Genomic DNA, 23,715 nt, shown 5'->3' with positions numbered 1-23,715 from the left:
TAAATTCATCTACATGGTTTACTAAAGTTTAGCTCTGAGCCACAAGAGTTGCCATGTCAAAAAATTTTTAGCAAGCAGACTTTACACTAAAAATAAAGAACCATACCTGTGAGAGGAGGGGAATGTGGCACAAGACTTCATGTCTAAGGAGTGATCCGCTAAATCCAATTCAAATATCTCCAGAGAAGCTGTTGTACTGAACGTTGCGTCCAACTGCTGGGCAGAAGTACCTGTTACAAAGAGCCAAAAGTCAAGAGCCAAACACTTCCTATACAAATTACAACATATGCACTGTGCTTTCCAAGTTTAGATTCAGTGCTTTATTGGCATGAACCTATCGTAGAAACCACTGCAGCGTCAAATGAAGGTGGGAGTTGTGTCAAAGGTTAAGCGTAGGGGATTCTATAGACATCCCTTTTCACCTGGACACCTCTCTCCCACCAGCCTCTTAATTTTCATCAAGACTGTTGTAAAAGATATTTTTAAAGAGTTCATGGAATTTTTGGCTTGCTTGCAGAATGGTAAATGGGATCATATGCATTTAATTATAAAACTGCACATTGGAGACAAATCACCGTACTCTGCATTAATACTTGTGGAAAGATGTACTTGACTAAAGGCCACATGCCTCGGAGTTCTGTTGAATGCGCCAACCCTGCTACTGTGGCCTGGTATTTGTTGCTGGCCAAGTGAGATATCCTTCTTTCCCCTTCCAAACGCCAATAACATATCACACTTCTCATTCATGCCACAGTGATGCATGGCCTGCCATCCACTCCCTTGACTCAGTAATGCTTCCTGCTCTAGCTTTGCAGTTGTGTGGACTGCTCCTACTGCTAAAGGATCGACGCAGCTTTGCACATGGTAGGTGCCTCTAGTTGTGGTACAAGTAAGCTAATAAATTAGGATATGGAATGTGCCTAGAGTAATTACCAGTTGTTCAGATTAATCTGGGGATTCGTTCATCACGTTTTCATGTTCTCCAACTCATTTCATAGTTCCTACCATGACTCATACTTGTTCCATCAGCATCTTGGAAGAGTCCCATACCAGAAAGTCGGAGCTTTGTGCTCAAAAGATATAGGAAAGTGACCATAACCACAAAGGTGTAACATAAGCAACACCCTCTCTCTCTAATCATGTCATTTTTTGTAGACTGCCTTTACATGTAGTCTCGAAAATGAAATTTTCTCTTTAACAAAATATGTTAGTAGTCTAGGCAATGAAATCCAACATGAACCCCTAGTTATATAAAACATGCCAAAGCTACCTTTCAGAAAGCAATGAAAAAGTGTGTTATGTGGGGGAGCAAGCTAAAATGTGAAGTGGTTGCCATCCCTTCCTTTAGTGTGACCTACCATTTTAGGGTCGAAGACACCTACTGTGTACTGAGCCAGGGTACCAGAGACCTGTACACTGGAGAAGAAGTGAGTATTTGCTGCCCCCGAGTCGTTCCTCATCTCGCAGACGAGGGCGGTATAGAGATCTTAATAGCACCATATTAGGAAACAAACTGTGCCGCCTGACCGCAGAGAGGGATGTTGAGGATTATGGACAGGCCAGAAGGGGTGCATGATGAGGCTGGTGATGCGTGAGGGTCATGTACATAAGGAGATAACTGTAGGGGAGCTTTCATTGTTGTAGAGACTCACAGAGAGGGTGAAAATCCCTGAACAGAGCCTGCTCAGTGTGGGACAGGTTTTCGTGAGGACGCCTAGCTAAATGGCAGCAGAGACTTTCAAGACCAGGGAATGCAATACTTTTAAAGAGTCTTGTGAACTCTGATGGACAAGAGTAGATAAGCTTGATACAAGAATTGCCATGCCACCTAAAGAAACTAAAGATAAGGGAAGGGGTACGTTTTATTCACCCACAATTGTGGCGCTCTGCTGGATTCGCAAGGACTACAGAGATACTAGTGGCAGCCAGGATGCTTGCATCTCGAAGGAGTTCCTGGTCAAGGCGGCGACTAAACAACTACAGGTCACATCATGCAAAAGAGTGCAAAGCAATGTCAACGGAGGGACAGCAAGAGAGAATACATAACAGCCCTGAGTGACTTCTCCAAGAAAACAGGAAAAATTGAGTTGAGGTTGGAAACGCTTAGGAGTGAATGCAAAGATTAAATAGAGTTCAAGGAATGTGCAGTATATTCCATTTGCCAGCCAAAAGCAAAGATAGAGTGCCTCAAAACCCAGGCCTGTACCACGACCTTGAGGTTTTATGCCCCCGAGAAGGAAGAGTACTTGCCTGCAAGCTGTGTTATCTACAAATGGGTAGCAGTTACTGCAGTCATGGGGTCGAGTGATAACTAGGATATGATTAGCAGAGTATGATTCGCTTAAAGTCATTAGAGACTAGCAACAATTGTTTAAAAGTAAAAGACTAGAAGGCTTTTATGGGCCATACTGGAAACTAAATTCTATGTGATCACCCTTTCTGTGTAGAGTGCATGCAGGGCACTACCCTTCTAAAACAAAATCTGCCCTTTTTAAGCTCACTATTGCTAATTTGCTTTGTCAGCCTGTAACAAGCCCGTTTAATTCTACTAAATATACACATCCAGGTAGGGTAAGCAAATTGGATAACATGCTACCACAACAAAATTTATAAGTATGTATATTATAAGCAATCTACATATATTAAACAACAAAAACGAAGAAGGACAATGCGTATTCTAATTGCCAGACAGGTCATAAACCTCCATTGGTCATTACACCGGAATAAAGCATATGCTCAGGCTTTCACTACTGTTCTGAGTAGAGTTACAAAGAAGCACTTAAACTCTTACCAGTGGCCAAGTAAATTGGGTGATGTGGTGCGGGGCTCCATGCCTGCATGGCAGTGCGATCAATCTCCTTTAGCTTCATCCTGCTAAAAAGAAATCAAACTGAATTATATGACCACAGAAGTAGTTTCAAGTCACAAACATTTAAAATGGATATAAAATATAAAAGTGTACTTTACTTTTGTGCACTCAGTGCAAGTACTTCAAGCTACAATTGACAGATCTGGGAATTTCGTGCAACACAACAATTTCAAGCGACATTGGAGCATGTGCAGCCCACATGCCTCACCCCCTGAAGCGGTTGCTCGCTTATGGGTTTAAGTACCCCATCTGTCTGATGTATGATTCCAAACCAGACTTTTGCAGAGGTACCCTTGCCTACAGACCATCAGGACCACACCCCAGCTTTTGAAGTACCAACCCAGAACTCATCTCCCCGCTCGCAATCGACTCAGAGAACATCTTCCTATGGTACCTCAACTTTCACCTAAACGACCCCAGCTACTCCAAACCCCCCTAACTCTTGGAAAGCATGAGCAGCTTTGGCCTCACGCAGCTCATCACCAACCCTACCCACATCGCAGGACACACGCTCAACCCCAACTTCACCTCCAGCAACAGTCTCGGGTACATCCACTCCAAGCCACTTACTTGCTACGACGACCATAGCGTATACTTCACTATCTAAGGACCCACCCACTCCAAGACTGTGCCCCCCAGATCCACTCAAAGAGATTGGAAAAAAACATCAGAAGATCAGTGGAATGACACTCAACTCCAGCCTCTACACACGACCCAAAACAAGCAGATAAGAGCTTTCCCAAGTAGATCACAGACTGTGTAGACACCATAGCTGCTGCCAAGACAGACAGGACCAACGAACAAAGCAAAAGAGCAAGCTGGATCACCAAGGAACTGCACTCCACCTAATGCAACGGCCGACAACTACAAAGGAAGTGGAGCATCAGCAAAAAGGCAGAAGACCACACTGCCTTCATGTCCACTCTGAACCAACACCACTGCCTTCTGAAAGTAACCAAGAAGAACGCCCTAGCAGACAGTATCAAAGCCAGTGCAAACCAGAGCAAAGAACAATTGTGAAGGAGTTCACCAATCCCACAGTCAGTGAGAATGACATCACTCCCTCCCAGGAACTGTGCAACAATCTCACAGACTTCATCCACGAAAAGATCTCGACTATCTATGAAAACTTCGAACATCAACCCTATGCCGCAGACAGCATCAACCAGCCGATACCCACGAACATAAAACCCGAACACCTTTTCACCCACTGGAAACTCCTCGCTGCACAAGACACTGTCTCCATCATTAACACTGTGCACTCGGAAGCACCCACGGACCCATGCCGCCACCACATCTTCAACCTTTGAAGCAAGACAATCAACGACAAGCGCAGGAAGGTCCTGAACATCTCCATCACCGCAGCCTTCATCCTGGAGGACTGTAAACACGCTTAAGTGAGGCCCATCCTGAAACAAACATGCACAGACCCAGCCGAAATGAAGAACTATTGGCCCATCTCTCTTCTCCCCTATCCAGCAAGATTTCTTGAGAAAGCGACCAACAAGCAACTCACCCAAAATCTAGAAGACCACAACCTCCTGGACCCCTCTCAACCAAGAATTTGAGTTAACAACAAGACAGACAGCCATGATCACAGCCACAGACTACATCAGAGCCCTCCTGGACAACTGGGAAACAGCAGCCCTCATCCTCCGGGACCGGTCTGCGGCGTTGGACAATGTCTCCCACACATCCTGGTAGAGACTCCACCACATCGGGATTCAAGGAAATGCCCTCAAATGGATCGCCTCCTACATGACCGGCAGAACAAAAAGGATATGCCTCCCACAGTTCACCTCAGAGGCCAATAAGATCAACTGGGGAGTACTCCAAGAACTGTCCCTCAGCCGGATCCTCTTCAACACCTATATGACACCCGAGCCGCCACCGTCGGATCTCATGGACTCAACATCATCTTCTACACCGACGACATACAACTCATCCACTCACAGTCCAAAGTTCCCTCCACCACTAAAGCCAACTTCTACAGATGCACTATAAATGTCTTGGACTGGATTAAGGACAACTGTCTCAAACTCAAGACCGAAAAATCAGAAGTCTTCATCTTTGGGAACAAGATCTCGTTGTGAACCGACGCATGGTAGCCCGCAGAGCTCGGCATACCTCATGCCACAATAGACCACACCTGCAACTAGCAAGCTATCCATACAGAAGAAAGTCAATGCAGTATCACCCACCTGCTTTCTCACCATTTGGATGCTCCGCAAGATCTTCAGATGATTCCCAGCAGACACCAGCAAGACCATTACGCAGGCTCTAATCACCAGTAGACTGGACTACCTAAACAAGCTCTACGCAGGAATCACTGCACGCCTCCTGAAGAGACTCCAGACAATACAGAATTCAGTGGCAAGTCTCAAACTCTACCTCCCCAGAAGGACCCACATGACTCCACATCTAAAGAACGTACATTGGCTCCCGATTCAGAAGAGATGCCAGTTCAAGATGCTGATCCATGCCTACAAGGCCCTGCACAACTAAGGACCAACATACACCAACAAACGTCTGACCCTCCACCAACCAACCATGCACCTTTGTCTCAGACACCCCACGGATCAGTTGACCCAACACCGGAGGATACTCCTCATACTTGGCAGTCAAGGCTTCGAACAACCCTCCCTGCACCATAAAGACCTGGATGTTTGAATGATCATGCCTCCATGCAGCTCCAGTGCCTCGAGACCCTCACTAGTGATATGCTGCACTCTATAAAATGTTTTGACTGATTGCCAATCAAGATCCCAAACTTATGCATTGGCCGCCTACAGAGCAGTTTTTCTGTGTGGTAGCAGCGGCCCCCGACCATATGGCAACAAGGACTGTACGGTATCAAACTGCGATAACTCAAACACTTGCAAGACAGCACTACACTTGGATAATATAACCTTGCTTGCTCGTAAATATAGAACCCAGTTCAGTCAGAGTAATCAGAAGACACAATGAAGTATACTTGATGATGCAATTAAGCAGATCACGGTTACTCAGCATATTTCTTTAAAAATCAAGTGTTTTTTATTTTTATTTTATTACAACACTGTCTGGGCAATCAATGTATTGTAACTGATATGTGTACCCTGAACTAGCTGTTCTACCTAAAACCATAATTCAAGAGTGAGCCCTTGACTGTTTGATTGCACTCATCACATAGTCTGAGCTTAAAAAGCAGGCCCATGGCATTTCAAACAGTAGGCAGAAGTGTCTTGTTTCTGAATTTTCGGGGTGCCTGTTATGATTATTTACAAGAATTGCTGATCTCTAGTTGAATTGTTCTGGGCTTGCCGGACTCACGTCAGACAGGAGAACATATCAGAAGCATCACAAAGATTTTTTTTTATCGAATGGTACAGAAATAGACCTATGGTTCCCAAACTTTTTAGACTTGTGCGCCAACGTTTAGAACAATCTTTCATGACCTACCTAGCTTTGTTGGCCATGAGGGGGGCAATTATTAATGTAAAAAAAAAAAAAAAAAGCATTGTGTGTTAGAGCCTTCCCATTTATATAGAGCACAATTTCCATTAAAATGGCCAATAAATTTGCACAGACAGTGTTGCTGATAAAACTATACTGCACACAAATGATAATATGCGGTAATCAGATTTCAGGGACTATTTATCATCTGTGTTCTACCTGGTGTCTTGATTTGTTTTGATACTATTGAAATATTTGCTTCCATCACACTTCAGAATAGAAAATGTGCTTCATTTTTCATTTCCGGCTGAAATGTACAGTTCATTCGAAGTTTTTACACTTTGTTCTGTTTTACAAAACAAGAACATCCTACAGCCGTTCCTTTCACACATCTGTACCCCAGCACGATAGTCACATAATTCACTTTACTTTCTCACACTGCAAAGTGAAAGGAGTTTGTATTCAGCAATCCACAAGTTAAATAAAAAAGCAGCAATTTGTCAGAAGCCTGATATTTGGCCACTGTCTTTGAAGCGCAGCAAATGTGACAAGATAAATACAGAATTTAAAGGCATCTTTATTTATTGCTCAGACTATCGCGACCTACTAAAAATAGGTAAACAACCGACCAGTGGGTCACAGCCCGCAGTATGGGAAACACAGGCCTACTCTATACTTTAAGCTAAACCGTACGTTCTCTGCTAAAGACCCCATAACTGCATTCTTTTATAAGTTAATGGTGAGAATAATTTCATGCACCTCAAATCGTTTCTACACACGAAAGAGGCCCAACCAAGAGAAAATTAGTGGAGAAGAATTGTGGCTTATAGACGGTTTAGCAGACAGACATCTCCATACCAGAAATGACAAACCCACAATGTCATGAAAGTATTGTAACCTGTTGAACAGGATTTGGCGATAACGTATTAAAGACTGTTGTGCATAAAGTCTTCCGTTAGACTGCCCCGTAGAAGATCTTTCTTGTTTTAATAAAAACAACCCAACAGGATTTGGTGATAAAAGATTACCGACTATTGGGCATGAAGTCTTCTGGTAAACTGCCCCATAAGATCTTACATTTCAATAAAAACGCGGCAACAACAGAAGTCTCAATAAAGATATAGATGACAGTCAGTTTGAACTTATTTTAAGGTCTAATTTGAATCTCTCTACCCAGTAAATCTACGAAGATGGTTCGTTTCTCCTTACGTGTCAAGCCTGTAAATAATTTTGGTGCAGGAGCGCTGGGCTCCATAAGGGCTGTGCAGTCTGGCCCAAGAGGCATTTTATTCCCTTCGACTTGCTAAATACAGTGCATTACTATTGTGTTTTCTTTTAAGTTCCTGGAGTTCTCTCTATGTGGATAACAAGGATCACTGGAACCAAAATAGCAGTCTTGTCAACATTAGTAAAGGAAATATAGGGAAAATGTATAAAAAATAATCTGGGGATGTATTTTTACTATTGACTTTTATTGCAGTAGGGAGAATTTCAGGTAGGACACAGCTAAACTGCCATTTTTGGCTTACAGAACTGTCAGTCTCCCACCTGAGTCGGGTCTGTTGGCATGAATGAGTTAGTGGCTCTGTGACATTGACATGCATTTTGAAACACCGTAGTGTCGACAAGCCACTAGTAGACGGTTGCACAAAATCTGATCTGTAGCTTGGTTTGTAAATTCCACCCTTTCTAATTATAATAAGGGCTCGTACACCTAATTGGGGAAATTGGCAAATGGTGATAAAGAAATCGAAGGATTAAAGGGATCCGGAGATCATCTTCCTAGGAGCCACAGAGCTCATTGTACTTGGAGCTTTGTGAATGCTCTAAGTATTGACTGACATCTGCCTAGAATATCCTATCCTGGCAATGTCTAGGAGCACGTGAAAACAGACTTTTCAAACGTTGACAGAGCAGTGGCTGAACATTTCAAGGACCTGCTCTCTTATAGGGGCCTTTGTGGACTAGATATGAAAGAATGAAACACCAGTGTCTCTAGTCTTTCGAAGCAAGCAGAGATCCTGCCAAGCACTTTAAGAATATGCTTGATGATGATGAACACAAACATAAGGACAATGACTATGAACGACCATTAATCTCAGAACGCTTTTGTGACAGTGTGATGGAATTGAGAAGCTTAGGTCACACACATCCATACTCAATCTCTTAAAGCCAAGCAATTCAGTTGTTAAATTACTTTCTAGCATAACTTTATTTTTTACTGAAAGGTGTTTAAATTGGGCAAGTTTTTAACTTCTTTTTCTTTTGGTGGGAAATATGATTTAAGAAACATCCTCTCTCTCTTTGAGCTGTGAACCGCTCTCTTTACTTGAAAGCAAAATTGCTTTTGAATGCAGCATTGCTTTTATTTCCAGGTGTAAAATGAGTGAGTGATTCTTGTTCACGGATTTGATGGACAAGGGGTCATAATAGGCTGAACTTATGGGCATGCTCTTTATGGATAGCGTTATCTACTGGGTCCTAGTTGGGATCCCTAGGCACATGCTTTAATCAACGTTTGATGACAAGTCTTTAACGATAACACCTACAAAATTGACAGACGGGATATTTAAGGAATCCCAACTGACAACTGTGTGGGCATTGGCTGCTTTTTCTGCGCTGCTTGTGAAGACTGGAAACAACCTTAACACTGGCTTCACATTGCAATGCTATTACAACACAGTCGGTACAACGACCGCGTTGTTACCACGCAATGCCATTACTACGCAAGTCATTACATCGACTTGTAGTAGATGGCATGCTAACATTAGAAATACTATAGTTTACTATTCCAACACCTTCCCTACTGTTACGTAGACTGGAGTTGGAATAGAAAATTACCCATTTATAATGTCAGAACGCCATCTACTGCAAGTTGATGTAATGACTTGCGTAGTAATGGTTTTGCATGGTAACAACGCGGTCGTTGTAACGACTGTCTTGTAATGGCACGCAAAGTAATGACTTGCGTTGTAACAAGTCATAATCTGTGTAGACATCTCCTCAAGCCTTTTCGGCAAGACAAACTATATCAAAAGATTCTTGTTAAAACAGGAATTAAAAGAGCGTCTTTAAAGTGATATTTCCTGATATATGACTAGCATCTGGCCAGGCAAGTGTAAAGAAAACAAGATGTAGTACTTGGCTGACACAATGTCCTCCTGAGTGAGTACAGAAAATGTACAAGAAACTTGAAGAAGAGCCAGAGTCTACAGTTATCAATGAAAATGAAAAAGATGATGTTGATGATTATAGTGGAAGGGTCTCTTAGAACAGAATCAGAGTTTGCCCTGATACTCCTACCGCATCCTGGGCAAGAAATCAAATATAGAAACAAAATGATGAGGAATAAATGAAAAAAAACATATTTCTCTGTAAGGAAAAACAAATGAATCCCTATCAATGAGTATTTATTTATTTAAAAGGTTTTATATAGCGCTACTGGACCCAAGAGTATCAGAGCGCTTTACAAGGTAGGTAAGCATATTATGACAGAATAAACAATGTGCAGTTTACAAACATAGGATAAAACATAGCAATCAAATGAGAGAAGGTGGCAAAGAGACAGAGAGATCATTTAAGGGGACGAGGAATATTGAGATTTGAGAGATAAAAGAGTGTAGAGAGGGGGAGAGAGAAAGAGGGAGTAGGGGTGTGTAGAGGAGAGAAGTCGAAGAAAAGAGTGAGCAGAGTCCGATTCAGTGACATTAATAAATTACCCCAATATTTGTTGAGAAGAAAAATGTTTGAGTTTTTTTGAAGAGAGGGTAAGAGGGGTTGCAGCGAAGATCTTTGGGGAGAGAGTTCCAAATCTGTGGGAGCATTACCAGAGAATACACAAACTTGGGTCTTTTTACATTTCAGTCTAGGAGGGATAAGGACAATGGAGTTAGTGCTCCTCAGGGACCTGGAGCATCCTGCTTTTTCTCAAACCTTCTTTCTATTTTTCACAACAGAGAAAGGGTATTAAGTTTACGGGATCGGTGGGCGCTCAAACAGTATTATCGTAAATGTTTTTTTAAGGTCAGGAGTAATGGTGCTAGCAGGGAGGGGGGACCCACAGAACCCCTCAATTTAAATGTGCAAGATTCACATCTAAAACATAAACACAAAGTCCTGCGCACTCCAATCAAGTATAGAAAGCAGTATGATAATATATGCAATTGAATAGAAATCTGTCCAACGTCGGTTCTTGGAGTTTCATGTAGATCTCCTTTTATTTGGTCATCAAATCATTGACAATTTACAGCCAGCCGACACATGTTTCGTTGTAGGTCTGTACATGCACAGATGCTACAACTCTTCAGGGGTCAATGGCTGAATCCTTAGTATTTAGGCCCACGTCCAGTGATAATTCCAACCAGGCAGGGTAACCTTCTATTGGGATGATAACGGTGTATGGAACTCCGATATTTGTTTAAATTGCTGCCGAAGCCGCCAGTAGTCCGCACATCTGTGCAATAAATAAATCAGTGTTCCCAATTCTTGTAGCAAAATAAAAGTCCTTCAGAATCACACGGATGCGTGTGGTATCACTCACTCTGGGGCCGAATCGCCCTCGATTCACTGGCGTCTGAAACCCGGAAGTGACTCACTTCCGGGTTTCAGACGCCAGAATACTTTGTGTGTGTGCGCGGGAAGAGTTGGCCCAATGTTTAAGTGTGAGTGTGCAAACCTTGGGGAACTTAATCAGGAGCACAAGAGATGCATGCCACGCAGCATGCCAGGCAAGGTGCAGCAGTCAGAGCAGAGGCTCAGAAAGACAAATGCATGTTTCTAGGTGATAAGTGGGCATAAATAGAAAGGATCTGGATATGCCCAGATGTGGGTCCTTTGCTCACTGTACAACTGGATTCAAGCTAGCCTGGCTGAAGAAGGGTGACATACATTGAAACCGGTCCCAGGATGCTTGTGTCCGGTCCAGGGAGGACCTGGCCTGGCAGTCCGGTCTGGACATTTCCCATGAGGCACAGGGTGAAGACTGATTTGCATATGGCTGGGTCCAAACTGCTATGGCGTAGTGGGCAAAAGAACAATGGATTTAACCCAGATCTTTTGACTGGGGGAGAATGTTTGTGTTGTCATCATTCCGTCCATCATTTGTTTGCTGTAACAGTATTAAGGATATTGGCATAAACCTCTGCCCACTTTGCGCTCATCTTTTCAATTGGCTCCTGTCTCTGTCCTATGTAAATGGTGGCATTTCATTGGTCAATAGACTTAGTACCAATCTTGTCTCTTCTTGTAACCTCCCATGAGGACACCCCCTGTTACATGTGTTGTTACTCCCTAGGTTTAAATTACAGCCTCAAGGCACTATTTTCTTAAAAGGCTTCAGGCAAGATACACACTTGGTCCTAGGCTAGGCTGGCAGTGGTTTATTTGCTCACTAGAACAACTCACATTTATATGAGACGGTCAATCAATTTCCCCTTCATCAGCTCCACACAGAGTACAACTTAATGCGAAATTAATGTAATAATTATTTTGTCACATTTCAAAGCTACTAATTGTATATATGGACAAAGTTATGTGAATTTACTCGTGGTACTGTCTTGCATGCAATGCAATAAAAGTAGGGTGCATTTACAATATCTTCTGCAGGGTGCAATACCACTTGTGACCAAAGGAGGTCTGCAGTGCTGGTGCCTTGCTCACTAGGGACCTCTAGGAGCAGCTTACGGTACTGCGCCAAGACATGCAATGCTGGTGCCTTGCTCACTAGGGACCTCTAGGAGCAGCTTCAAGTACTGCCCAGAGACATACAATGCTGGTGCCTTGCTCACTAGGGACCTCTAGGAGCAGTTTGTGGTACTTCACTGAGGCATGCAGTGCTGGTGCCTTGCTCACTAGGGACCTCAAAGCAGCTTACGGTACTGCACCAAGACATGCAATGCTGGTGCCTTGCTCACTAGGGACCTCTAGGAGCAGCTTGCGGTACTGCACCGAGACATGCAGTGCTGGTGCCTTGCTCACTAGGGACCTCTAGGAGCAGCTTCAAGTACTGCCCAGAGACATGCAATGCTGGTGCCTTGCTCACTAGGGACCTCAGGAGCACCTTGCAGTACTGCACCTAGACATGCAGTGCAGGTGCCTTGCTCACCAGGGACCTCTAGGAGCAGTTTGCAGTACTGCACTGAGGCATGCAGTGCTGGTGCCTTGCTCACTAGGGACCTCTAGGAGCAGCTTGTGGTACTGCACCAAGACATGCCATGCTGGTGCCTTGCTCACTAGGAACCTCTAGGAGCAGCTTGCGGTACTGCACCGAGACATGCAGTGCTGGTGCCTTGCTCACTAGGGACCTCTAGGAGCAGTTTGCGGTACTGCATTGAGACATGCAGTGCTGGTGCCTTACACACTAGGGACCTCTAGAAGCAGCTTCCTGTACTGCCCCAAGACATACAATGCTGGTGCCTTGCTCACTAGGGACCTCTAGGAGCACCTTGCGGTACTGCACTAAGACATACAATGCTGGTTCCTGGCTCACCACGCAAGCATTTGCACTGCACTTGGTCTCGCATTACTGAAAGTATAAGCTATTGGCGTGGCATTATTTGAAATGTCAATACCTAAAACTCTCAGTAATGCGAGACCTATTGCATTGCAAATGCTTATTTTGTATAGCAGGTGCGAGGGGAAGCAACACAGACAACCGGAGGGTGTGAGGGATGAAGTAACATGGACAGTGGGTTGGGGGGAAGGTCAGAGGGGAAGAAGCAACAGCCCACATTTTAGAGCCGATGTACAACGTGAAGTTGTACATTTGAACACGGGAAAGTTCCGGTGCTCAAATGTACAACTTCATGTTGTTTCTGAAAAAGTTAAAATTTCTAAAAGAATTGGACTGGTGCCTGACAAGTCTGGGCGCTCACTTGCAGAGAACACGTTCACACGCTGACCTTTTAATTGTTAGAGTCACAGAACTCTGAAGTAAAAGGAAACAAAAGTTTACATTTCGAAAAAGAGGATAGACTGTCACTCAGCAGCAATAGCAGTGTCATATCAGATGAGTGAGTTTCCATATATTTTGGTATATTGAGGCTGCAAAATCCCACACACTCTTACTTCGAACTTCATGGAAAAGCTAGTTTCAAGAAATGGAAAAGGAGTCATTCTATGGCAGGTGCTTTTCAGAATTTATGTACACCACTCTCTTGGTCTCGCCGGTTCTACCAAGACATTTTCAGTTCTTTAATTTCAATATTGTTCCGACAAGGTAGATGGTTAAAGATCTGAGCACAAAGTAAAACGACCGCGATACAGAGAGGTAAGGCAATGCTAAATGCTGGACTTACATTTTCGCACACTCAACCCAAAAAACCACACCCACACAAGTTTTACACAGTGAAGGTACCTCCATACACAAAATACTTAGAATACCATCAAGCTAGAGTTCGAATTTTTTTCACAAATGGCCAAGAAAGGGGTAGCGGTGCTGAGAATATCCATAGGCTAAAGTTAATGCATTTAGAGTTATTTTAAAACATGTTCGCCAGTGAAGTGGGCGGGAGATGAGCACAACCTTGTGGGTAGAAGAATCCAACTCACAACCAGTAGTAATAGGCAGTACTTGTAGTGAGTTGGAATGTTAAATGCCAGTACCAAAGAATTGCTTTTCATGCTCATTTAAAAACCCAATTCAAATTAAATGCACTTTCAGTACAAACAAGTGCCCATATTTGTTGGCATGCGTTCAACTTGGTGTTCATTCTTTAAAATAAAAAAACACAGGTAACTACGAAAGTAGTTTACTATTACATTTTGAAGTACAGGGTAATATACAAAGTGAAGAAATATTGGTTTCTACGCTACCAAAAAAAGAGTCCATAAAAGATATTTTTGGATTTCAGATCCACCTGGTTAACCAGCTTCTCTTAAAACTTAATAGCCCTGGAGTTCATATAAGCTTTGAAAAAGAGGTTTGCTGGTAGTTGGCCATTTACAATATTGAACCGTGTGATTGTGCCTGAGTAACATACGCAATAAAGTAATTTTTTTAAGTGCCATGATGCAAACAGCGCTAGGGCTGCTTCATTGCGCTTTTTTTCAAGTGGTCGGGACAGGCTAACAGGATGGGGGAAGGTGGTGTGGGTACAGACAAGCAACGACGACAGGAATGGGACAGGGGCTGCAACATGGAGGAGGGATGGCTGGGAGGAGAAGAAGCAACACACAGAAGGGGTGGGTGGGAGGAAGAAGACATAATATCTGAATCACAAAGCAAAAAGCGCATAAAAACAAATTAGGTTGAATCAATATTTGCCAGGCCCGTGCTCCACACAAATAAAATGAAGCGGTGTCTGCCCTACACTGGCCAATTAGGAAGCAGCAAAGAAGAGTTACAATCAAGCAAATAAATGGTAAGCAATGGGCTGGCATAAAATTCTTTACTGTAAACAATATCTCTCTTAAGTGAGAGTGCATGGGCTGTTGCAGGTTCAACATAAAAATCAAGGGTCGGGTAGAGGGAAGAAAGGAACGAGTACAGCAGATTCAAATGTCTAGCCACATTTAACCCAAGAGGACTGGACTCCTCGTAAGGCATGATGCAGGCATTTTAATATATCCTCATACAATGCCAGGGAATTATATGGATGATAAAGTCCCTGGAGTAAGGCTGAGGAACGGAAGATTGCCACAGATTAATCTCAATAACCAAGAGTAGCCTCTGAAATAACCTCTAACCTTGTGTTCAGGACTAGCATGCTACCTGTCATGAAGTTCCTACTCGTAGTTAGTAAGCAATTGCCCTACAATACAATAAAACTACAGAGGGTAGGACAGACTACCAGTACAACATCCATTCAATAAGGGGTTCAAGTGGGAGGAAGTGGGCTGAGAGTCTCAACAAGCATTTACAATGCAATGGTTTAGCCTTTGGAAAAGTTAGAGCTATTGGCATTGTAAATGACAAAATTTGTATTTATGTGTTGGTTTTGAAAACAGATAAAAAAATTGCATTGTCATTTACATTGCCATTAGCTTAATCTCTCGCAAATGCGAGACCTATTGTACCCTACGGACGAGCTCAGCAGACTGCAATTACTACCACACACACACACACACACACCCAGAGCCACACACACACCCCCAGAGCCACACACACACACAGAGCCAGCCACACACACCCAGAGCCAGCCACACACACACCCAGAGCCAGCCACACACTCACACACACCCCCAGAGCCACACACACACACACACACACACACACCCCCAGAGCCACACACACACACACCCCCAGAGCCACACACACTCACACACACCCAGAGCCACACACACACACCCAGAGCCAAACACACACACACACCCAGAGCCACACACACACACACCCACACACACACCCAGAGCCACACACGCACACACCCAGAGCCACACACGCACACACCCAGTGCTGTAAGTTATTTTACCAGCGTTTTACTGAGCTCGTTAGCACACAGAGTTAACAACTGCCAAGTGGCTGAACGCCATGCAGCATCCCCTCAGCCAGTTGTGGATGTTTGTTTTTGCACTGGAGAAGCACATAATCATAACCATAATTCCTGGCCCCCCCAAAAAAACAGAACGAGGTAAATTGAAAAACAGTTTCCTTCATTTCCCACATAGTATATTTTCATTACAAGGAAAGTACCCGATAAGATTAGCAAAACAATATATGGCCTTCCCCCGCTATTCGTGCTTGAAGCTGCATTGTCGTTAATGTTCCAGACAGGAAAATAAATACCTTCCAAGCACTGACCAAATTCTTCAGTAAAACTAACATATGCAGACGACACACAAATCGTCTTGCCTACTTTTAAAAACAGTGTACCGCTGGTCCAAACATTTAGGGAGTGTATGCTGGCAGTCAGCTCTTGGATGAGCTCACACTGCCTCAAGTTGAACTTAAAGAACAACTGGGATAGTCCTCTTTGTCAAATTTTCCCCAAGCTGGTCACAGATTTGGTGGCCAGATGATTTGGGGGCAGCTCGTATTCCAGCTCCCAAGGCTAAGTAGTTGGGTGTGATCCCAGATAAGAAACTTAACTTTGAGGCACAAGTCAATGCAGTCTCTACGTCTAGCTTTTTCTTAAGGTGATTAAGAAAATCTTACCTTTCATACCAGTAGACAGCAAGAAAACCACAGTCACATTGTTATTTCCTGCCAAACTGGACTACTGCAACAGGCTCTACCGTGGCATGCCCAAGAAGCATCTATTTAAGCTACATACGATTCAGAATGCTGCTGCCAGGCTTCTCCTAGGGGTTCCCAAGTTTCAATCGGTTGGAAAGCATCTTCAGAAATTGCACTGGCTCCGTGAGGAGCTGTATTATTTTCAATCAGGTGTATTATTTAAGGCCCTCTGCATCACATACAGGACACTTTATGGTACCCGTCCTCTGTTCTTGAGCCGGTCATTACACTGGTATGTCCCAAGCAGACATCTCCGCTCGGAAGGTGCAAAACTGATGCCCACTCCCAGATTCCATAAAGCTAATTGGGGCAGTAGGAGTTTCATATTAGGGGCTACGAAGCTCTGGAATAGCCTTCCTAACATCATTAGAACTCTTCCCTCTCTGATAGCCTTCAGGAAGGCCCTTAAAATCTGGATGTTTAACAAATAGAGGTCCTCTCTCATTTTGGACTACTAGCGCCAAGACACTTTCTGGTATTTGCGCATTTAATAACATACGTTGCTGCAATATGCGCTATTTACAGTTGGAAATCAGAGGTGAGCTTCTCTCTGAGCCATTCAGAGCGTGGGGCAGAGTTTCATATTAGGGGCTACGAAGCTCTGGAATAGCCTTCCTAACATCATTAGAACTCTTCCCTCTCTGATAGCCTTCAGGAAGGCTCTTAACCACTTGGCTGCTAATGACAAGGGTAACTCGTCATGCCCCTCCCATTCATTTCAATGGAAATCTCATTAAATGAGCTGAATTCCCTTAGCAGCCAAGTGGTTAAAATCTGGATGTTTAACAAATAGAGGTCCTCTCTCATTTTGGACTACTAGCGCCAAGACACATTCTGGTATCTGCGCAGTTAATAAATTTAATAACATACGTTGCTGCAATATGCGCTATTTACAGTTGGAAGTCAGAGATGAGCTTCTCTCTGAGCCATTCAGAGCGGTCTAACAAGGATGAACTTTGTTAGGTGCAGCTGTTCAATGACTTGTTCCTCTTAAGTCTACAATTCAGAAGTACTTTTTTATCCTGAAGAAAGCATTTTCTGTCATCTGTTCCCTGTGTCACCCAGTTCTTCACCAAGTTTCACAAGCCCATGCGTGACTAGCTGCTCTGGTTCAAGTATTTCTTTAAATTAGGGGACTTGTATTCTTGTTTATTCCATTACAAAAATGGACATAGATGTCCCGGAACTCAAAGTAAACAAACAACTTGAACAGCTCAGCGCATACGGGCCAGGGAAACTTGGTAGCTATAGTCACCTCATAGGCCACAGTGTGTGTTCTAAGCTGCTGTGTGTTTAAGAGTGAGGTTTGTAGCACCTCTCGGTACTAATATGTACTTCTCTGGCTATGTAGCATGGATGCACATTTGCACAGGAGGATGCTTTGTTGCATCGCCCGTTCACCATCAAACCGGATCGTCCTCCCATCCCTCAAAGATCGCCGTTTCTCCTCTTAGTGCCGTGCATTCTTATCTCTTCTGCAACCTTCAACCGACCACCCTCACTGTAGTGTCAGTCCAGGGTAAAGGCTTACAGTGGCTAGGTCATGGCAGGCCACACTCAGGCCCCGCACTATCGCTCGTCAACCCACAACCCCAGGATACACCTACACAATGAGGTCGAGCTATGTGAAAAATTAACCCCCACACAACTGGCACCAGTTCAGGACACTGCACAGGGATATTGCCGTGGCACAACTCGAATACCAGTACTCTGGCACAGTCATTGTCTGGGCTCCCCAAACCTCAAATGGCCCTCCCCCCTCCATACAAGAGGGCTCTAGTAAATACCTACAGGGGGTCTCGTACAAATCACAAGGAGGTTTGAGAAGTGGGTGTGTGTTCGAACGCACAACACAATGAAAGCACATGCGCGCGCCCCTCTCAGACGGACTATCTGAGCCAGTAACTTAAACGGCGAGTTAAGAAAACAGCGGTCGAGACCAAGTGAAGGGTATAGTGCAGGGGTGTATAAACTGTTTGGAGGACAGCTCAGCAAGGGGCAGATTTGTCTTGGGCTCACAGTGACTCTTTATGTGGACATTTGCTACGCTACCAAACATCAAAGAGGGGAGAGATGGTAGGTTAGACGGCATAAAGAACATTAACTCCCTCCTGCGCTTTTTGTATAGTGGTATCATCCTCTCTGTCACTTCAAATAACAAGCATTTACAACAAGAAACAACGGCACAAACAGGGGGGCAGAGGCTTACCTCATGGCCTCGGTAGACGCTGCTCGGAAAGCACAGGTTCCTGTAGGGATTCGGGGGCGTGCTCTCCCCTTCCCATTGGCTGGAAGGTAACATTCCAGCCAATGGGAAGAGGAGAGGGCGGGACTTAAAAAAAGACCCAGAAACGCCCCCGAATCGCGTCAAGGCGGGCCCTGAACTGAGTGACGCTCCTCTCCTCCAATGGCTGGCCAGCATTTACGAGGCCAGCCAATGGAGAAGAGGGGCGTGTTCAGGCCCCCATACTACACACATAAGATTTCGGCTCCGCCCACTGCTTACGCAGTGCGACGGTAGCCGAAACCTAAAAAGCGGTGTGGCATATGTAATTGAAGGATTGGCTTAAACATGTACACCACATTTCTGTGATTCCTGTAGTGTGCCACTAAACCAGTTGTTTCCTCTCAGTGCTTTGTTATTGCATCCAGATATATAATGCAGCAACTAACATACACTTAAAAGCAGCCAGGACTATTAGCTCTGTCAATGTTTGTTAGCTGTTGAAGATAAAAGAGTAAGTACAATGATTTTGTTGTAAATAATAAATATTGAAAAGGTTTCAATGCTGAAACTGTGACCCTCTAAATTAATCATTCATGAGACATGTGGAAGGGCTAGTGGTCTACAGAGAGTCTAAACCACTCCTGTTGTGTTCACTCTATGTTAGACATGGACACAATGTTTTTCTCCACCTTTCCATCTGCATATCATACACCTAATCTTTCCTCTTCAGGTCTCTTTTCACTGTATCCTGAATGCACTCCTTGGCATCTCCTTCACTTCCCTCCCCAAACACCCACTCATCTAAAAGCACTGCATTTTATTTTACTTTCACCTTGTCGATGTGTTGACAACTGTACTTCCTTCACATACATTTACACAGAAATACAATTGCAACTGAAATACCCGCCTATCTATCTGTGCGCTCTACAGAGAGATCAACGATTGGATGACCATGTATTCTGAACTCCTTTTTAGGTCTCAACCTGCGAAAGATTGCGCACATGCGCAGTCCAGCTGGTGAGACTTAATGAGATAGAGGAACTTTCACTAGCGAGGTTAGCCCCGCCCATCCTCTCCATTGGCTGGCGTCCTAAACGGTGGCCAGCCATTGGAGAAGAGGTCCTAGTGACGTTCTTTCTTTCTAAGCCCCATCCTTTTCAGACTGGCTTACTTGACTTGACCTTCTGCTGTAAAAGATTTGTTATCTTCATGGGGCCTGCCCCATAAAGATTAGAAACCTTTCACAGCAGAAGGAACTCGGGGGGAATAGAAAGGCTACGTTAGACAACCGCTACGCGAGCGATTGTTCTGGTTGGCTTCCCCACCCCACTTAGACCATTCCATTTCCTGCTTGTTGTTATTTCAACTTCTATAGCCATTCGCCAGCAGAAAGATTGTATCGGCATTCTTGATCAACACAGTTCTGAAATGCTGGATTGATCTTTCTTTTATGTCTACTATTCAACAATAAATTGTGGGGAAACTGTCAAGGAGAACATCAATCAAAGAACTCAAAGCCAATTAGCGCCCGGGCCTAATTCTTCTTTGCCTACGAAGGATGCCTTGTAGTACTAAATAACCTACACTTTCGAGTTTAGCGCGAATCTCACGCTCACTCGGCGTTCACCCTGCCATTAACAAAAAGCACAGAAACTAACAGTAAAAAAAGATCTACCCAATCGGTGCCTCTGTGGATTCTTACCGTCCATTCACGAAACACTTCCTGTTATACTCTAGCACATGTTGGCAGCAGAGAGAATTTCTATTGGCTGGAATGGTAGCCCTCCCCTTACCCAGAGCGCACTCTTCCCATCTGTCTTAGTCACAACCAATCGTGTAGTTTGTTTGGTAGCTACAGGAAGTCTGAGCAGGAAGCTCAGCTCTTCTGGAGGTTCGCCCCCAACCTGCACGGGTCGGGTATTGGTCCACCGGGCAGGGCCCCTAAAGGCATTGATGAACAAGGTGAGACGCTGCAAGCGAGACCTGCTCTGCTTTTTATGCATTGCATGACTTGGTGTGTCCTAATCTCAATGTATACTCATTACCTCAAGTGGGCTATTCTTCAAATTTGTCTGCAGTCTGCTTCTTTCCAATGACTTTCTTCCCAATGTTACTTACCTTCACCCCACAACCCAGATGTTTGCTTTCCGTTCTTTCAGCTCCACCCAAATCCAGTAAAGCAGTGTTTGTAAATGCGGTAACCTAGACCACCGCACTGCAGTTTCCATTACTGAGTTAAGGAGATCGTCTGTTGTGCACCCCTTGTGCTCCCTGTCGCTGGGGCTGTTGTCTGCAGGGTTTGCGTGTCTTCATGGAGAGAACTGCGTCCAACAATCTACAGGGCTGTGCTCAGCGAGTTCTGTGGGTGCGTGCTGGCTTTTGCGAGTGACTTTCAGTTTTTGTATTTCCAAATATATAACGAGACGGTATTGTGTTGGTTAATAACAGAATTTACTACAATAATAGGGTTGACACCACCAACAGTGCAGTGCTCTATTCTCTTCAGGAAGAATTAGAGTTGTTTGTGGGAGGTATTACTATTATTTGGGCTGGGGATTTTAATACCACGGAATGCCAATTGCACTAGATAAGGCATGTGTATTTTAATAGAGCCCATTTCCCAGATCTTATATGTTTACCTGACCACAAGCAATGGCAGCAGGTGGTACGTCACAAGGCAGTATTGTGCAAACAGCATTTCAACTTTTGTGTTACCTTAAATAACAGATCTATAACAGATGTATAACATGAAAAACACCACCTGAGGTTGTAGCACGCGGAACATGCCACGTCATATGAACAACTACTCACCGTGAACATGCTCTTTCTTAGTGAACAATGCTTCAGGAAGGGGCCACCCTCTGTTCATCTAGCTCGCATTCTTTGTATTTTTCTGTAGCACGAGCGACAGGCTTGTGTGCCTGTGTGCCTGTGTGCCTGTGTGCCTGTGTGCCTGTGTGCCTGTGTGCCTGTGTGCCTGTGTGCCTGTGTGTCTGTGTGTCTGTGTGTCTGTGTGTCTGTGTGTCTGTGTGTCTGTGTGTCTGTGTGTCTGTGTGTCTGTGTGTCTGTGTGTCTGTGTCTGTGTGTCTGTGCCTGTGCCTGTGCCTGTGCCTCTCTGTGTGTCTGTGTCTGTGCCTGTGCCTCTCTGTGTGTCTGTGTCTCTCTGTGTGTGTGTGGCTCTGTGTGTGTGTGTGTCTCTCTGTGTGTGTGTGGCTCTCTGTGTGTGTGTGGCTTGTGTGTGTGTGGCTCTCTGTGTGTGTGTGGCTCTCTGTGTGTGTGTGGCTCTCTGTGTGTGTGTGGCTCTCTGTGTGTGTGTGGCTCTCTGTGTGTGTGTGTGGCTCTCTGTGTGTGTGTGTGGCTCTCTGTGTGTGTGTGTGGCTCTCTGTGTGTGTGTGGCTCTCTGTGTGTGTGTGGCTCTCTGTGTGTGTGTGGCTCTCTGTGTGTGTGTGGCTCTCTGTGTGTGTGTGGCTCTCTGTGTGTGTGTGGCTCTCTGTGTGTGTGTGGCTCTCTGTGTGTGTGTGGCTCTCTGTGTGTGTGTGTGGCTCTCTGTGTGTGTGTGTGGCTCTCTGTGTGTGTGTGTGGCTCTCTGTGTGTGTGTGGCTCTCTGTGTGTGTGTGGCTCTCTGTGTGTGTGTGGCTCTCTGTGTGTGGCTCTCTCTGTGTGTGGCTCTCTCTGTGTGTGTGGCTCTCTCTGTGTGTGTGGCTCTCTCTGTGTGTGTGGCTCTCTCTGTGTGTGTGGCTCTCTCTGTGTGTGTGGCTCTCTCTGTGTGTGTGGCTCTCTCTGTGTGTGTGGCTCTCTCTGTGTGTGTGGCTCTCTCTGTGTGTGTGGCTCTCTCTGTGTGCGTGGCTCTCTCTGTGTGCGTGGCTCTCTCTGTGTGCGTGGCTCTCTCTGTGTGCGTGGCTCTCTCTGTGTGCGTGGCTCTCTCTGTGTGCGTGGCTCTCTCTGTGTGTGTGGCTCTCTCTGTGTGTGTGGCTCTCTCTGTGTGTGTGGCTCTCTCTGTGTGTGTGGCTCTCTCTGTGTGTGTGGCTCTCTCTGTGTGTGTGGCTCTCTCTGTGTGTGTGGCTCTCTCTGTGTGTGTGGCTCTCTCTGTGTGTGTGGCTCTCTCTGTGTGTGTGTGGCTCTCTCTGTGTGTGTGTGGCTCTCTCTGTGTGTGTGTGGCTCTCTCTGTGTGTGTGGCTCTCTCTGTGTGTGTGGCTCTCTCTGTGTGTGTGGCTCTCTCTGTGTGTGTGGCTCTCTGTGTGTGTGGCTCTCTGTGTGTGTGGCTCTGTGTGTGTGTGGCTCTCTGTGTGTGTGGCTCTCTGTGTGTGTGGCTCTCTGTGTGTGTGGCTCTCTGTGTGTGTGGCTCTGTGTGTGTGTGGCTCTCTGTGTGTGTGGCTCTCTGTGTGTGTGGCTCTCTGTGTGTATGTGTGGGTGCAAATGTAATAGGTCTCGCATTTGCGAGAGATTAAGCTATTGGCATTGTAAATGGCAATGGCATTTATTTATCTGTTTTCAAAACAAACACATAAATAAAAATGTTGTCATTTACAATGCCAATAGCTCTAACTTTTGCAAAGGCGAGACTGTTGCATTCTAAATGCTTGTTCACAGACTGACAGGAACTGTGAGAAACTTCTGCTGTCTTCAGCCTCAACTGCAGAGCGCTCAGCCGTGGCCAGTTATAAATACATTGAGGCGACTTGGTTTGAAAATATACACGATACAAGTGCCAAACAAAAAAGAAAGAAACACATCATGGAAACAGCTGACACTAATAGGGGATGCAATATGAAGTAAAAAGGTAAATGCAAACAGATGTCTGTTTTGGCTGCAGCTGCCTCATCCTCCCTGCTGCTTTTGAAACACATGGCCTGGCGTTATGGTCCCTGCCTTCATATGGCTGCTCTATCTCTGTCTCAGAGCTCAATAAGCGTTTGCAATGCAATAGGTCTCACATTTGCCAGAGTTTGAGGTTTGTGGTTTTCAACTCAGACCAGGTTTAGCTAGGATCCTGTGCGCCCTTTGGGCTGG

At 44.8% G+C, this 23,715-nt stretch overlaps 1 protein-coding gene and 1 non-coding gene across 5 annotated transcripts in view; both read right to left on the bottom strand.

The window, feature by feature from the left end:
* Window positions 1-23,715, bottom strand: part of SEC31A (SEC31 homolog A, COPII component) — a 256,619-nt gene that overhangs the window by 185,142 nt on the left and 47,762 nt on the right. For 2 of the 4 annotated variants that reach the window (XM_086961994.1, XM_086961992.1), the window contains exons 2-3: window positions 2,792-2,874; window positions 107-230 (exon numbers count right to left, since the gene is read on the bottom strand). In XM_086961994.1, coding sequence (XP_086818120.1) covers window positions 107-230; window positions 2,792-2,870 — 203 coding nt within the window. In that variant the 5' untranslated portion in view covers window positions 2,871-2,874. The remainder of the gene's footprint in view (window positions 1-106; window positions 231-2,791; window positions 2,875-23,715) is intronic. The other 2 variants (XM_086961993.1, XM_086961995.1) reach the window with 1 other exon arrangement.
* LOC147728103 (small nucleolar RNA SNORA49) lies at window positions 14,801-14,930 on the bottom strand. The gene has a single exon (XR_015309637.1). It is a non-coding gene; the product is annotated as a small nucleolar RNA SNORA49 (small nucleolar RNA).

This window comes from Lissotriton vulgaris, chromosome 3_1, assembly GCF_964263255.1.
Source record: "Lissotriton vulgaris chromosome 3_1, aLisVul1.2, whole genome shotgun sequence".
NCBI lineage: Eukaryota > Metazoa > Chordata > Amphibia > Caudata > Salamandridae > Lissotriton > Lissotriton vulgaris.
The sequence above is the reverse complement of the archived record's forward strand: the minus strand, read 5'-3'. Positions and strand labels throughout refer to the sequence as shown.